Source organism: Kwoniella bestiolae, chromosome 1 (assembly GCF_000512585.2).
Source record: "Kwoniella bestiolae CBS 10118 chromosome 1, complete sequence".
NCBI lineage: Eukaryota > Fungi > Basidiomycota > Tremellomycetes > Tremellales > Cryptococcaceae > Kwoniella > Kwoniella bestiolae.
This window is the reverse complement of record NC_089241.1, coordinates 4,640,532-4,654,795: the sequence shown is the minus strand read 5'-3', so window position 1 is coordinate 4,654,795 and position 14,264 is coordinate 4,640,532. Positions and strand designations below refer to the sequence as shown.

General features: G+C 47.5%; 7 protein-coding genes across 7 annotated transcripts; 4 read left to right on the top strand and 3 right to left on the bottom strand.

Moving 5' to 3' along the window:
- Positions 1–318: 318 nt before the first annotated feature.
- Positions 319–3,016, top strand: I302_101757 (uncharacterized protein; the record flags this gene model as incomplete). The annotated part of the gene is made up of 6 exons (XM_019187137.1): positions 319–355; positions 422–720; positions 792–899; positions 963–1,151; positions 1,267–1,635; positions 1,709–3,016. The coding sequence occupies 6 exons, from the start codon at positions 319–321 to the stop codon at positions 3,014–3,016; spliced, it is 2,310 nt and encodes a 769-aa protein (XP_019050015.1).
- Positions 3,017–3,355: 339 nt separating this feature from the next.
- On the bottom strand, positions 3,356–6,263 carry I302_101756 (uncharacterized protein; the record flags this gene model as incomplete). Its single annotated transcript, XM_019187136.1, has 7 exons — positions 3,356–3,570; positions 3,675–3,837; positions 3,985–4,263; positions 4,379–4,602; positions 4,758–5,015; positions 5,241–5,551; positions 5,704–6,263. 7 exons carry the CDS (start codon positions 6,261–6,263, stop codon positions 3,356–3,358), a joined length of 2,010 nt encoding a protein of 669 aa, XP_019050014.1.
- A 2,048-nt stretch (positions 6,264–8,311) lies between these two features.
- I302_101755 (uncharacterized protein) lies at positions 8,312–9,070 on the bottom strand (the record flags this gene model as incomplete). The annotated part of the gene is made up of 1 exon (XM_019187134.1): positions 8,312–9,070. The coding sequence occupies one exon, from the start codon at positions 9,068–9,070 to the stop codon at positions 8,312–8,314; it is 759 nt and encodes a 252-aa protein (XP_019050012.1).
- A 602-nt stretch (positions 9,071–9,672) lies between these two features.
- I302_101754 (uncharacterized protein) lies at positions 9,673–9,933 on the top strand (the record flags this gene model as incomplete). The annotated part of the gene is made up of 1 exon (XM_065869350.1): positions 9,673–9,933. One exon carries the CDS (start codon positions 9,673–9,675, stop codon positions 9,931–9,933), a length of 261 nt encoding a protein of 86 aa, XP_065725422.1.
- Positions 9,934–9,972: 39 nt separating this feature from the next.
- I302_101753 (uncharacterized protein) lies at positions 9,973–10,815 on the top strand (the record flags this gene model as incomplete). The annotated part of the gene is made up of 1 exon (XM_019187133.1): positions 9,973–10,815. The coding sequence occupies one exon, from the start codon at positions 9,973–9,975 to the stop codon at positions 10,813–10,815; it is 843 nt and encodes a 280-aa protein (XP_019050011.1).
- A 164-nt stretch (positions 10,816–10,979) lies between these two features.
- On the bottom strand, positions 10,980–11,417 carry I302_101752 (uncharacterized protein; the record flags this gene model as incomplete). Its single annotated transcript, XM_019187132.1, has 1 exon — positions 10,980–11,417. One exon carries the CDS (start codon positions 11,415–11,417, stop codon positions 10,980–10,982), a length of 438 nt encoding a protein of 145 aa, XP_019050010.1.
- A 1,065-nt stretch (positions 11,418–12,482) lies between these two features.
- Positions 12,483–13,601, top strand: I302_101751 (uncharacterized protein; the record flags this gene model as incomplete). The annotated part of the gene is made up of 1 exon (XM_019187130.2): positions 12,483–13,601. One exon carries the CDS (start codon positions 12,483–12,485, stop codon positions 13,599–13,601), a length of 1,119 nt encoding a protein of 372 aa, XP_019050008.2.
- Positions 13,602–14,264: the final 663 nt, after the last annotated feature.

The window sequence follows — 14,264 nt, the reverse complement described above, 5'->3', positions numbered from 1 at the left end:
CCGTGCCTTCTGGCTCGCATGTTCGAATCATGTCAACGTCGCTGATCTGTTCCTTTTTACCATGCATTCATTTGTGATGATTTGCATGCAAGAGGTCGCTGTTTTGCTCGCGAAAAGTCGATAAAAATCGAGGTAGGAATGGACGAAGAGTAGTGCCACAATCACTTTTGTGTGTTGCGACTCTTGCGACTGTCCGGTGGAGGTTTAACCGGCGCGATCAACTCAATCTCTCATTCATTCATCCTTCCTTCTCATGTCTATCCATCATTGCATGACCCATCCCCGTAGAGCTGAGCGGATGACGCAGAGAGCGACATCATGCCCCGAAAGCAGGCAGTAGACCAAGCTATATACTGTGAGTCACTCCCCAATATCTGCTTTGAGGAACATCTCGTTGATATTGTTGTCCCTCGCGAGCCAGTGGACGAAGCAGAAGGCTTCATCCTAGAACATGCCCTCTTCTCCCCACCGCGAACATGGCCCCCCCTCCCGCCCGAAACCCAGGAAGTGAGACTTGCTGCAACACTCAAGAAGATGGACTGGGAGGAAGAAGTTAGAGCTCATCCTGACGAACCTATCGATATTCCCATTCCGTCCCGGGCGAGGAAACATAGTATAACGACTGAGAGCGATGATGATGCGAATAAGGAGAGATGTGTGATCTGTCTGATGGAGTTAAGGGATCGGACGATTGTGGGAGTGTGTGGACATGAGTTCTGTGTGAGTTGCATCCTACCCCCCCCTCTTCCCTTCGAAGTCATCAGAAAGGTAACTTATGATAAATGGGACAGTTCGAATGTATAGGCGTATGGGCAAATCAGAGTCGACGATGTCCCTTGTGCTCAGCAGACATGGCCCCGTTCTTACTTCACGATCTAGATGCTAATACACCTACCAAAGTAAGCATTTATCTCTTCCTTTTCAGTCATTGGAGGAAGAGCTCATACCGGTTCGACGGACAGTTTTACCTCCCTCCACTACCATCCCGCAAATTCCCTCCGGCTTCTTTATCTTTACCTGGACCTTCTCGACCTCGAATACCAGAGATCATACGGCGTGAAGAGCGGGAAGCAGAAGCTGAAGAACCGGATGAGCTCGATTTGCAGGTGGAGAGGAGGAAGGAGATCTATCGACATGAGCTGTATGTGAAGGTGGGTTTCTTGTATTTCTACTTTCAACATGCGCATACGACGGACGGGGTGGAGCAATGATTTGACTCTGCCTACGATAAATGTCAGATGATAATATCGTTTTTGGTCCTCATAGCACATCGGCTCAAACCCTCACACCAAATATCGCCCCACCCCCACACCCCGTCAATTCTCTGAAGATCCCGCTCTAATCCAACGGGCTACCGCATTCTTGAGACGAGAATTAAGGGTATGGTCCGACTCGATCGACGTAGAATTCTTAACCACGTACATCATATCTCTTCTAAAGACTATAGATATCCGTTCAGAACCCGCTATAAGATTACTAGCTGATTATCTAGATCCAAATCCACATTCCATTTCGAATGAGACCCATCGCCCACATATCGCTGGTAGTAGCGTCGCTGAGCATATCTCGCATGAGTTGTATAGCTTTTTGAGGTCGCCTTTTAAGGATTTGAGGAAATGGGATGAGGTGATACAGGTGAGTTCTTCCCTCATCGCTCGAACGTACCATTGTGCAGAGTAAGTTGGGCGCTCATGTTTGATGAGGACAGTACGATCCCATTCCTTCCCCTCTATCCCATCGATCTGCTCCATCGCCTTCCTCTGTTCGAGCACGCTCAAGATCAAGATCAAGGTCGAGATCGCTCTCAAGATCATCATCACGGTCTCTATCACCACTCTCATCTTCTTCATCCCCTGAACGATCCTCTAAACGAGGTCGAAATTGGTCCAAAAGAGACGTGTTTGTCCCCTCAGTCTCACCAGACGCTAAAAGATGGGACGAGACCGATACCTGGCTTGATCCGGAATATGCAGGTTGGCTGGAGGAAGAGAAAAGGCGAGAGGAGGATAGAAGGGAGAGAAAGAGGCTGAGGAGGTCGAGTAGACGAGCATCGCAGTATGAGCGTGAGCAGGAGACGAAACCTATGAGAGTATGGGGTGAACAGGAGAAGAAGAGGGTGGAATTGTTACCTGAACCTGAGGAACCACCTTTGAGGATGGACGAGGCGCATGATATTGAGGATATCAAGGTTGAAGAGGACCGGATCGGGCCAGTGGGATTATCCATTAAGGGTGCTGCTAGGTCCAACTCTGTATCTGCTGCTATACCGAACGAACCAAGGGCCAAGAGGGAATTGAGGGAGAGGCTGGAAAGGGAGAAAGCGAGAGTTGCTGCGATTCCCCAAGTGTTGGACGACCAGGCACCTCTCAATGGTAGAAGCAAGATGACGCCGCAGGAGATGAAAGAGAGGTTAATGAGGATGAAAGCTGAACGTGCGGCTCAACGACCTGCTTCTACCGATAAGGACACAGAGATCACGCCTCCCGTCAATGGCTTAGATAAGACCGCCAAGATCAGAGAGAAGTTAGACAGACTTAAAGCTCAAGGTCAAGGTCAAACAATGAAAGGAGTGGTCTCGCCAGTGCCCGTGATGGAAACCTTATCGCCAATCGATCAGAATTCGTATGACATACACGATTCAGAAGAACCGTTCCTTCCACCACCCAAATCCAGATTATCAGAATCCAAGCGCCGCTCCATACGAATCAAGACTCGTCTCGAAACTGAGCGTGTCCTGTACGTGAAGAATACCAACGAATCCAAAGCGCAGGAGTTGAGACGGAAGATACTGGAACACAAAGCTAGAAGGGAGAAAGAACAGATCGAGAGTAATTATGGGAATATCGCGAATGATGAGGTACTGCGTAAGATGGATAGTGACGAGAGGAAGAGGGAGGTGAGAAGGAGGTTGATGAGTCTCAAGATGCTTAGTGCTGAGACGAAGGCGGAGAGGAGGCAGAGGGAGTTGAAAGAGAGACTTATGAAAAGACGGGTCGAAGGTGTTGTGGTTGGGTAGATGGAGTATTGTAATGTGGGTGATAGTATACGATGCATTATGAATATCATGTCGCGAGACCCAACCATGCACAGCTGTATAAGATCCTTGAATCAAACAGATGAGTTTACATCCCAATTCATAAGCCATGGGCCATACTGTGTCATGCCATAATAATAATGTATTGTATTTTCTAACCTATGCTAGTTTGATTTTTGCCTTTCACTCATTATTGTTAGATATGATAGATATACTAATTACAGAAGACCATTGTTGAGTATCCACCGCGAATCACCATTACCGACTTTCCCCCCTTCAGACTCTCCCCGCACTTTATACGATCTATCCCGTCTACTTCCACTACACACCCAATCGCCTCTTACAGTCCTCATACACTATCCAGCTGACACCCACAGCAGGTCCGACCTTCAATATACTAGGTAACAAACCCTTGTACATTCCTCTCCAACCTTCATTTTTCAGTGTCTGCTGAGCAACGTCCATGAAGCCTTTATACTGCTGTGGATGACCTGAGGAACCAGATGCCTGGAGTCGCGTTCGGAGGAGGTTGATAGCTGATGAATAAGGAGGATTAGCATCATGTCAACTGTTTTGAGGGGAAGAGGCATATGTGACTCCCCAGTTGGGCAGGATGGCAAACAATAGATCGACAACTCACGATAAACACTCGCAGCACCTATACTGCCTGACAAAGCACCGAAACTCAACACGGCAAATACCTCGGGCTCATCTTTACCTGTTGATCGGCAATATGTCGTTTTGAGCGTCTCGTACGTGCCCATGTCAATGGCTGAGTAAGGGAATACCCCGACTAAACCGAGCTGCAGCGGGAATGATGATGAATCAGCATTGATTATCAATCGGGCGAAGTATGCTTTTTCCAGCATGTCACATCCCCTTCAACTGGGATCATACTTCATACGCGAACCACTCCTCTCTCCATACCTTCCAAACAAACGACAACTCACAGTCAACCCCCTATAATAACTCCTAATCCCCCCACTCCTCCACATACTCCTCGCAGTATCTCTAACCTGCTTCCAACCCTCGTTAGGCCCCACTTCAGACTGGATCCTAGTCTTGAGCGTTTCCAAACCGTATATCGCGAATTGCGAGGTTATTCCTCCGATCCCACCTGCAATGAAACGAGACGAGGAAGATAGATCGGCGGGGTCGGAGACTTTGTCCCAATATACCGCTAGGAACTTCTTGGATTGTTCGTAGGAGACGAATTTTATGGCTGATTCCTGTGCGCGTGGTGGTTAGCAATGAGCACAGTGACGGTATTTCGGACTTTGAGAAAAGCGGAAGACGTGATCTTAAGATCTGATCTGACTTTGATTAAAGCAAGTAAACACTCACAGGGAAAATCTTGGTAACGTTCAATCCATTCCCCACCCAAAACGCTTTCAATCCCTTTCCATCTATATATATCCTATTCACCGCTCCCCAGAGGTTGGTAACAGCTTTGATACCCGCTCGAAAGGGGTGGTTGAGATGCGCGTCTTTGTTGAATGCTGAAAAGTCGTGGGTGGTGATGAGGTAGATTTTCAGTCGGTCGAATGGAGCTGTGACTGTACGTGATACTGTGAATAGACGATAACATTAGCAGACGTATGGAAGGGAAGAGTGTTGGTCACAAATGGGGTACGTTGTGGAAGGATATTGAAGCGGATCACCGCTCTTGTTGCACTCAAATCAATGGTGGAGAGTCAAGGGGGTCGGAAGGATTTTAACTCACCCGCACCAGCAATTCCACCAGCCAACAAGAACCTCCAAGCCTCGTTCCTCTCTTCCACAACCTCTTCCTCCTCAGTCTCCATTTCCGGCGTATCAGCGTATTCCTCATCGTGATGCTGCGGGGGTGGGTTGAAGAATCCAGCGGCGGTAGACTGCTGAGACGAGTTGGGTGCTTTGGGGAACGACACGCTGATATCTCCTTCTTTGTCTACTCTTGCTGCGCCTCTTCCGTCTGATGTGCGTTTCTTGACTTGGTAGACTGGTAGAGTGGGACAACGTTAGCTGTAGCTCAAATTAGACCTCCATTGTTGCCGAATGGACCTGTCATTCTCGACAGACAACACAGAACTCTCCGAACGCAATATGATGATTAAGCATTACACTGCGAGTCCCCGATATTTTCTTCGATCCTTCACCAATACTACCTTTTCTTTTTTCTGACCGGCCAACCAAATTCGATATGCTGACACAAACCCCCACTCACATTTATAAATCTCAAACGGCGTCGCCTTCCTAGGCAACATAATCAAGAAATCCCTAAACTCCGCAAAAGTGATATACATATCGCCCGGTCCTGGACTGATCGAACTCCTGGTCTCTCTGGTGGATACGCCATTCTCTGCTGGATGAGACGCCAGGAACTGTACGAGGTCCGAGGTGGTTGCTGGGGTGATGTCCACTCCGGAACGTGATAAAGCTGCACGCATCTCGGTAGCGTCCAGACGGCCATCACCGTTCTTGTCCAGATCTTGGAATATGTCCCAGAGTTCTTTCTCTTTGTCCCATAGGAAGCGTCTGTGAGTGTGAGAGATATGATTAGCATATAGTCATGCGAACCAGGATTGAATAGGCTACATTCCGGAGCGAGAGATATGAGGTAGGCATGACCATACATCATCATAGAAGATGTATATGGCAGATGCCAAGAGAAAGAAAATCGCACCCACCTGAAATCCTGCCATGCGACCCCCTTGCCTTTCAGATTCTTTATCTCCGGCTCCGTCAGATCGTCTGCTCCTCCCCACAGCCTAGCCTCGGGTCTCTGGTCATTACAAGCCTTGACCAATTCCTCCTCATAAAGTTTTCTTAACCTATCGACCCGTTCCGGTGAGAGGGCTGTCAGCGTATCTTGACCTGGTAGTTTCATCTTCTTCGTTGCTGTCGGTTGATCATCCCCGTGAGAAGATGGTATATCAGGTAAGTGGGGAAGAGAGTTCCATAATGCTTTGAGCTTTGCTGATCTCACTTGTGGGCCTTCGGTGAGCCTGAATTCGTTGAGTGTTGGTCGGGTGGGGGGGATGATATCTGGTCCGGGGGGTTCGCGGAGGGATAAGGGATGTTTCAGGTCGATTGGTTCGAGAGGATTGGGTCGGAGGGTGGGATCTACATGGGGTGGTTTGGGTAGGAGGGGGTAATGCGGTTCTGGGTCGGATGTGGAGGATGAAGGAAGGGATGAGGAAGAGGAGGAAGAGGATGAGGATGAGGATGAGGCTTGTTGGTCTGTCATTGTAGGGATGGTTGTGTACCTGATAAGGGGTGAATGAGTAAGGTATATCATGGTGTTTGGTATGATTTGAGATAGTATGATCCTACGTACTTGTAATGATACTGATCAACATGAGATCAAGTGCTACCCTCTACTTCCAAGTTGATTGATAATACAGTGATACGCCCTTGTCTTGACCCGTTACTAGGACCTAATTGCCGAGGCGAACAACTAGCGTAAAGAAGGAAGAGGACAATCAACATCAATGTTCCTCGTGTCAAACTGAGTGATATTCGATCAGAGCATACGTACGTGTGACTTTGTGATTGTCGAGAAGACGATCGTGTGTAGACCTATACTGTTTGATTGATCGTATATAATTGTGATGTGGTGTTGTATCCGTCTTGTCTCAGATAGCCGATTAATGAAAATATGACTGATATGACGAATGACAAAGCGAGAATCTCGGGTCGGTCTTGACACGAGTTTGGGAGTTGTTCGTTGCAGTCCAATTTGTCTGACTGAGTGATCGAGTGGGTGAATGATAGAGGTGTATGTATGTATTAGTTTGTATGAAGATAACAATGCAGGAGTAACAAATTTTGACGTGTCTACCTAGAGTAGAATAGATGATGCGTAATAGGATAAATGCAGGGTCACTCTTCACTCTTTCCCCGCAATAAGCTTGTAAGCTTATTTGGGTGGACCGCTTAAATCCGAACTAATATATACATATATAATCATACATCTATGTAGCAAGAGCTTACTCGAAGCGAACTTAACTCGGGTTGACCTAGCTGTAGCATCTCGAAAGCAATATAGTCACTCGCCAAAACATGCCTGGCAGCAAGGCTCATCCCTCGCCTCGTCACCCATGACAAAGACCGTCAACTTTCTCAACCTGTTACACTCCATATCGACCGATTCTGCTGGCCCCTCGTACACCGGTCCTAGGTGTATCGGTGGGGGCGCATGCGGTATATGACGCCATCTCTCGACGTGTTCTTTAATCCCGAGTCTCGTCCAATACTTCATTTCGGGAAGCTCGTCTTCTGGCAATGCCCTTCTTTTGTGCCTCCCCGGAATCACTTTCAGAGGTTTGCTCTCATCCTCATCGTAGTCCGTTTCGCAAACCCTCGATATCAGTAATCGGGCTATCTCCTCTACATGCACCAACATGCAATCCCTCTTATTTTTGTGATAACGCGGATCGATGCATGTTTGGTATCGTTCGCACTCGTTCGTCTTGAAGGATATCCTAGTGGTGAATTGATATGGATTAGGGATATAATGGGCATCCCCCTGATGATTGGCTACGCTCAACACCGCTCCCCCTTGATGTCTGATGGTGTAGTTAAAGAGATATGCATCAATCTGTAGCAAAGGGTGCTCGAAATTGCTCTGTGGCAAAACGACCCGTACGGTTTCTTTCTGGTTGGGACTTTACGTACCTTGGAGACAAATCACTTTCACCTGAGGCCAAGAATGCGAATGCGACACTAGTCATTCAAACCTAGAACCTCAGACGGGTTCTACAAAGCAAGAATCAGCTGAAGTGGTTGCACCCCTCAATTTCTCTACAGCCGACAAAGTTCGGTTACTCAAATGAAATACTCACCTCCGCAGGCCTCACAGGGCGGTTCCTTCCTGGCCTCTGACTCAATAATCCAAATCAGATTTCGTTCCATCATAGCTACTGTATCTCGACGAGAGTGCCCCTCTTCGTCCTGATTGGGGCCGGTTGCATCGAAACTTTCATCCTGGTGACGATTGACCTCGATGGTCTCGGAACGATGAGTCAGTTCGTCCCCTATGGTGTTTTGCATATCTAGGAGTCTGCCTGCCAGCATCGATCGACCAGTGCTTCCCTGTACTATCTTCATGGGCCGGTCTTCTTCTAGTGAAGCTTCACCCCTCGCCTCAAGCAAGACCTCCATACATCTCTCCAAGTGATATACTATACATCCTTCTTGGTTCTGATGAGACTCTGGATCTTCACACTTTGGCCTACAGGTATGATCCCTCAGAGACAGCCTCACGCGGTACGGTTTGAAAGGTGGTATCTCAGTTTATGCCGCATCGTGCACTACCAGACTCTCTATCCTGCCGCGTATCCTGGGTGCCATCTCCCCATCCCTTTCTAGCAGATCCAAGCTCGCCGATATCCACGACATGAAGCAATACGGTGTCCCGTGTTTAAAGTTGGCGCATATACTTCTGGGTCTACTGGCTAGCCCAATCATCTCTACCAAATCTCGGTATGCCATGAAACTCGTGTCGAGTGTGTCAAGGGATTCCGTGGGATCATTGAGATGGGTCATGCATATCTTCGTCACGTTAGGTAGCAGTACGCAATCCATGTGGACCGTCCCGTTGACCAACTTTAACATCCTCCTCACGATTTGATGAGATGTAGAATTCCGAGCCAGATGAAAGACCGGTATATTGACTTGTTCGACATGTTGGAGCAGCCAAAGAATCCTCGGTACCTTCCCTCCCGTGCAGTACGTCGACGCGATTACTGAATCAGGTGGTTGTCCGAGTCCGGGCAGACCATGCATCTTCTCTTCCAGAGCTTTCGACGACAGACGCGATACCGGGTCGAACAGCCCGATTATAGCTTTCTCGGTGAGAAAAAAAGATCGATACAGGTATGGGGTGACCGACAGGTAGTGCGATTTGGAGCAGAGCGACAGTGCGCCGAGATTCTTTTGCTGTTTTCTGAGCTGGAGAGATGTGAGAAACTCATGGGCGATATCGGGGAGAAGCAGTATTCCGGATGAGGAGGTGAATGTGGCGTTTATTGTGGTGATATCGGATCGGAACATGGATAATGAGATGGTATAATATGATTGTTCACGATCATTGTACTTTATATGCTGAGACAGACCGAGTAATGATGGTTAAGAAACGTCCACTCTCAGGCTGGTACAGTACATCGAAGCTCAAAGGCTCGTGAGAGCAGCCCGATCACTTTTCATTACGCTCGAGCCTCCAGGAGCGGCGGCGCAACTCTCCCTGAATCGGGTTGTGCGTGAAACACAACTACTGTACGAACATACGCGTTGGTCTCGGCTCTCATTTTCTTCAATGATCCTTGGACTCCAGACACCAATTACTACAGAGATATTTGCAGCTCAGTCCAGTTCAAGTGCTCAAATGGGATCATCATCCAGAGCAAACAGGTAAGACTGTATCCGACAGGTGCACGGATATTCTCAGTTTACTTCCAGGACAGTGAGATGGACGTTGTGTGAAATGGGGCCGCCGGCGATAGACCCAAGCTCTGGAGAGCACAGCAGCAGTGTTAGCGTCACTACCATGCCTATCATTTACATCGTTTCTCTATCTCACCTCGTTTCGTTCATATATCTTCCCAATTTCAGATAAGCCCTCCGCCCTTTTGTAATCACCAGTAAAGAGTCCAATCATGAACGCAACACTCACTACCAACGGCGGTCTCCAACTCCCGCCCCAGATATTCCTCAAGAATATCCATATCCTCCTCGTCAATCAGCATCAGCAAACCCTTGCGTCCCTTCAACGATGCTCCAAAGCACATTACACCTTCGTCTCACCATATCTGTACAAGACTCTTACTCTCAATGTGAATGCTATCAACCATCTCTTAATTCCACTTGCCAAGCAACTGAACTCAGACCGAAAGGGTCAGATACTCGGCAACTTTTGATACGTCAAAACTCTGCGTATCCCTCTCACACCGGGCGAGATGGAGTGGTCGAGCGAGTTCACTCATTTATACGAATCGGGCTCATCAATCGGTAAGAAAGCCAAGAAGCCGTTGTTTCCAGATACCCAGAACATGTGCTTGTATGATCAGGGCAAAGGGGATGTGAAGATGGACGTTGATGCCTTCAGAAAATACTTGGGATTTATTAGTACACATTGTCAACCTACCAATATCTGCCTGGAGATTACTGGGAAGACGCTCGACAAGCTGGATCAGCAAGATATCTTAGGGCCGTTTATCGCTGATGCCAATCAAGGATCAAGATCGATCAAGGCAATTACTATACACCACGTTGCGAAGGCAAAGCATATCCCACCTCTAGGACCATACGATCTCAGAAACTCACTGAAACCTGATGACGATAGAAGCGTCGATAGGTGGATTGATGATGGGATGCACGTTAATGAAGAAGAGAGTTATTACGAGGATTATAAGGATGATATCGTTTATTCTCTCGCCAAGTATCTCATCCACATGGCATTTGAAACCGTCAGCAGAGATGCAAAGCCCATCAAAGTGATCTCGCGGAACGAGAATGATACAACGGAAGAAGTCATGTATGATTTCGAGCGGGGGTTGTTGAGACGATCCTTGCATAAGAGAGAACAGCTATTCATTGGGAGAAAGGACGAAGATGCGGAACAAGTTGCCTTAGCGCATAAAGAGGCAAAAGAGCGGAAAAAGTATGTCATATGGGTTAGTGGGGACGAAGCGGACTTAGAGCAGGAATGTAATGTCTGTGGGGGTAAGTCGACCCTCCTTTCTCGTCCTTCTGGGATCGGTTCAGAATGCTGGAAGCTGAGTGCTGATCAGTTCGTATGATACATACTATATTCTGTATATACGTCCACAGATCTGGTATAGCCACTTCACCTGTGTTGCTTCCTTATCAATCCTGTCGATAAACCTCTCAACAATACGCATCATTCTCGTCCCACGCCTTTCTTACCCAGTTCTATTCGCAATACCTCGTAGAATGGTGATAATTACCACTCGATCTCGGTCATCACTTTTCGTTCATAACAGAACACCACCCTCTTCTTCCACTTTTGTATATTACTCCGTCGAGCCGTTGGATCTCGATCGGGTTTATGTTTCCATCCGTTCGCCTCTTGAGAGATCGATTTGTCCAATCTACGGGCAATGAGGGATAATTGCGATGTATCGGAGAGATCCAAGGTGTACCAGGCTGGGTTGTCGTCGTCAATCTCCGATTCATTTCCACCATATGCACTTGCCCTTCCACCTCTCTCTTCACCATCCATCCCCTTTGTATCTGAACCGTCAGCCTCTATCACCCTCAGAGGCGGATAATCCCTATCATCAGGATATGTAACCTTGAATATAATGCAATATAACACCCGCAAACTTCCCATCGCAATCTGAATTACATCTCTTCCCTCCTCGCATCCTCCCGGATTCATGTTGATTTTCAGGAGCGCACAGATGGTCCCTGTACGATCCTGTGATTTGAACGTCTGATGGCTAGGGCAGGTAGGAGGTATACATACCATGAATTCTCAACGCTTAAGGTTCTGCTTGACCATTTTGTAGTCTAGAAATTTCCGGAATGCCGAATATCCACAGGCACTCTCGGTGAGACTGAAGGTGATGGTGCTGGGTAAACAGAGATGTCTGAGGATGGTGAGGGTGTGGCAGAAGCTTGTCAAAGCCACAAGGGGTGGACCTAGTAGACAGATGGTGTGAAGAGTGGATAATACCGGTGATGTTGTTGAGGGGGTTCCTTGCAAGATGTCGGAGAGCTCCCCAGGCTTCATGGCGGTCTCAGGTTGGGCCAGAGGTTGGATAGGTCTGATAGTGAGTTTGTTGATGCTTTGAAAGATTGCATTATGTCTCTTCAAGATTTGGCTTGACTCCGTGAAACAAGCTTTGTTGGAGGGACTTGGTCTGGAAGTATGATCGGTGATTGTAATTAGGAACCAGTCGGTGAATTTGATATCGAGAGTGAACGATCTCTACGAGTAGAGTACGACGAGGTGTGATATTCCTGCTGAGCACTTGAAGCGGTTGGCGAGTGATCGGAGAGGATATGATGAATTACGTTCATGGTGAGGTGAACACCTAAAGGGGTTCAAAGGGTTGGAGGGGGAGATGAGTCCATGTCGTTGATTGTAGAGTTTGGCGGTAGGAATAACAGTGAGATTAGATTAGAAACCTTTTGGTAACGGGATACTATATTGATATGAGATTGGAATCAATGGATGTTGGTGTGGATGTTGTATTACCTCTTGGCGGTCAGTGCGTTAGTCTAGTATGGCAACACTGTAGTATGTACGTGTACGTGCGCAGAAGAGGTCAGTGCCGAGTAAAAGTATAGTATACTTTACTATATATTGAATTTAGGTCAAAGCGTCAATAAATATCAATCGAATCGATTCACCTCATTCATCAATCTCAACTCTTTCTTCTTTCACAACAGTTATATCATATTCTTTGCAATGTACCTTCATCCCTCTCACTTGACCACCATGACAACAGCAAACTTCATTTCAACCCCTTCCGGCAAGACACTCCCCGTCGACATCATCCACCATATCCTCACCGACCTCCAAAAGACTCAACAACTCGGATCACTCGCCAACCTCCGAGCCTGCTCGGAAACACAGTATCAGCTCATCACCCCTTACCTGTACAAAGATATCACCGTCAATGGTCCACAATTCAAGAAGCTATTCGATCCGCTCGTTCAATGTTCGATCAAGACAAATACCATCACCACCGTCGACCCGCAAGACCTCGAAAAGGATTGGAGGGTAGCGAAGGCACTTGGAATCCATTGGGCACTGTCGAAGATACATTGCATAACCTTCGATCAAAGTATCAACGATGTTCTCAAGGATGAAACGAGCTTCGTGGGGTCAATAGAATCTATGATTCACCTATCGGAGAACAATAACGAAAGGTTACTTCATAATCTGTGGAAAGTGTGCTTCAACCTCAAGTTTGCTTCAATTGAACATCTACAAGAGATACACACAATCACTGGAATCATTGCACATTGCTGTTATCCTGTGTCAATATGTGTACGACATATATTTCTGCCGACTGGGCTACCACCTTCAATACTCGATCGATATTGGAAATACTGGACGAAGATCCCTATCAAGGACGATCACCTGGTGTACCACGATATCGGTCTTACTATCCCCCTGATACCAGCACCATCAAGGATAACTCCCAGGGTCTCCCTCAGCAAGTGCATCTGTACTACACAGTCGCACACTTGCTCAAGATGCAAAGCAGACTATCCGATATCACAGAAAAACTTCCTCAATAGACTGATATTTGGTTTATGCGACAAGAAATCAACGAGATGTCTCAGGGTCGTACAAGGGAGAGAACCTCAATCATGCACCGAAGATGATCTTACTGTCCTGAAAGGTGACTTGATCAAGCGATTGAAAGTTCTCTTCAGGGACCATCCGGAGGACACAGCACGTTATCGAATCAGGTTTAGGAATATTAGAGAATGGCCTGAAAAGACGGAATGGGTCAGGGGGGAAGAAGCATTGAGGGAACCGCCATGTGAGGCATGTGATGATAAGCCTTATGACTCATTCAGCGTGATAAAAGGGTATCGCTCATAGCTGACCGGGGCTGTTCTGACATTAGGGCCGGTCTAAGCGTAAATGCATTTGGGACCCAGCCCAGACATCATACCTCTTCATAGTAGAACGATGATCCCCATTCGCATTATTGGGTACATTTTCGTCCTTCCAATATGGACCTATGCATCAGCTGCAAATTGTATTCTCGTCCCCTCCCAGCAGAGCTCTTATCTGCAGTCGAGCATCCCATCATCGTGGTGGATAATATTCTGATTGAGCTTTGCTGGTTTCAGACACCTGATTATCGTTGTCCTAGCTTCTGTATTGGAGAGGCCGACACTTAAATGGATTCTGTATCTCGATCCAGCTTGAGAGGGCGTATCGCCCTTTGCAGGCTAATGAGGAACCTAACACCCAGTTTCTGAAGGGCACCTCAAGTCCCCTGGACACCGACGGGTCGAAGCCACTGCCTCTGCCGCTGGCTGCAATCTGCCCGGAGTCCAGTATATATTACATATCGGTGGAGAACGACCTTGTCGATGATAGCTGATACTAACCCCTACCCCTCATCGGGTCCATTATAAGATTGCATCCGAAGGGTTGGTTTGCCCGGATTGCCTTTGCATATCAATTAAGGTAGTACTGTACAGCGTGTATGGTATGGCTTGATGCGTAGCCACTCGACTACACAGCCGGTCGCTC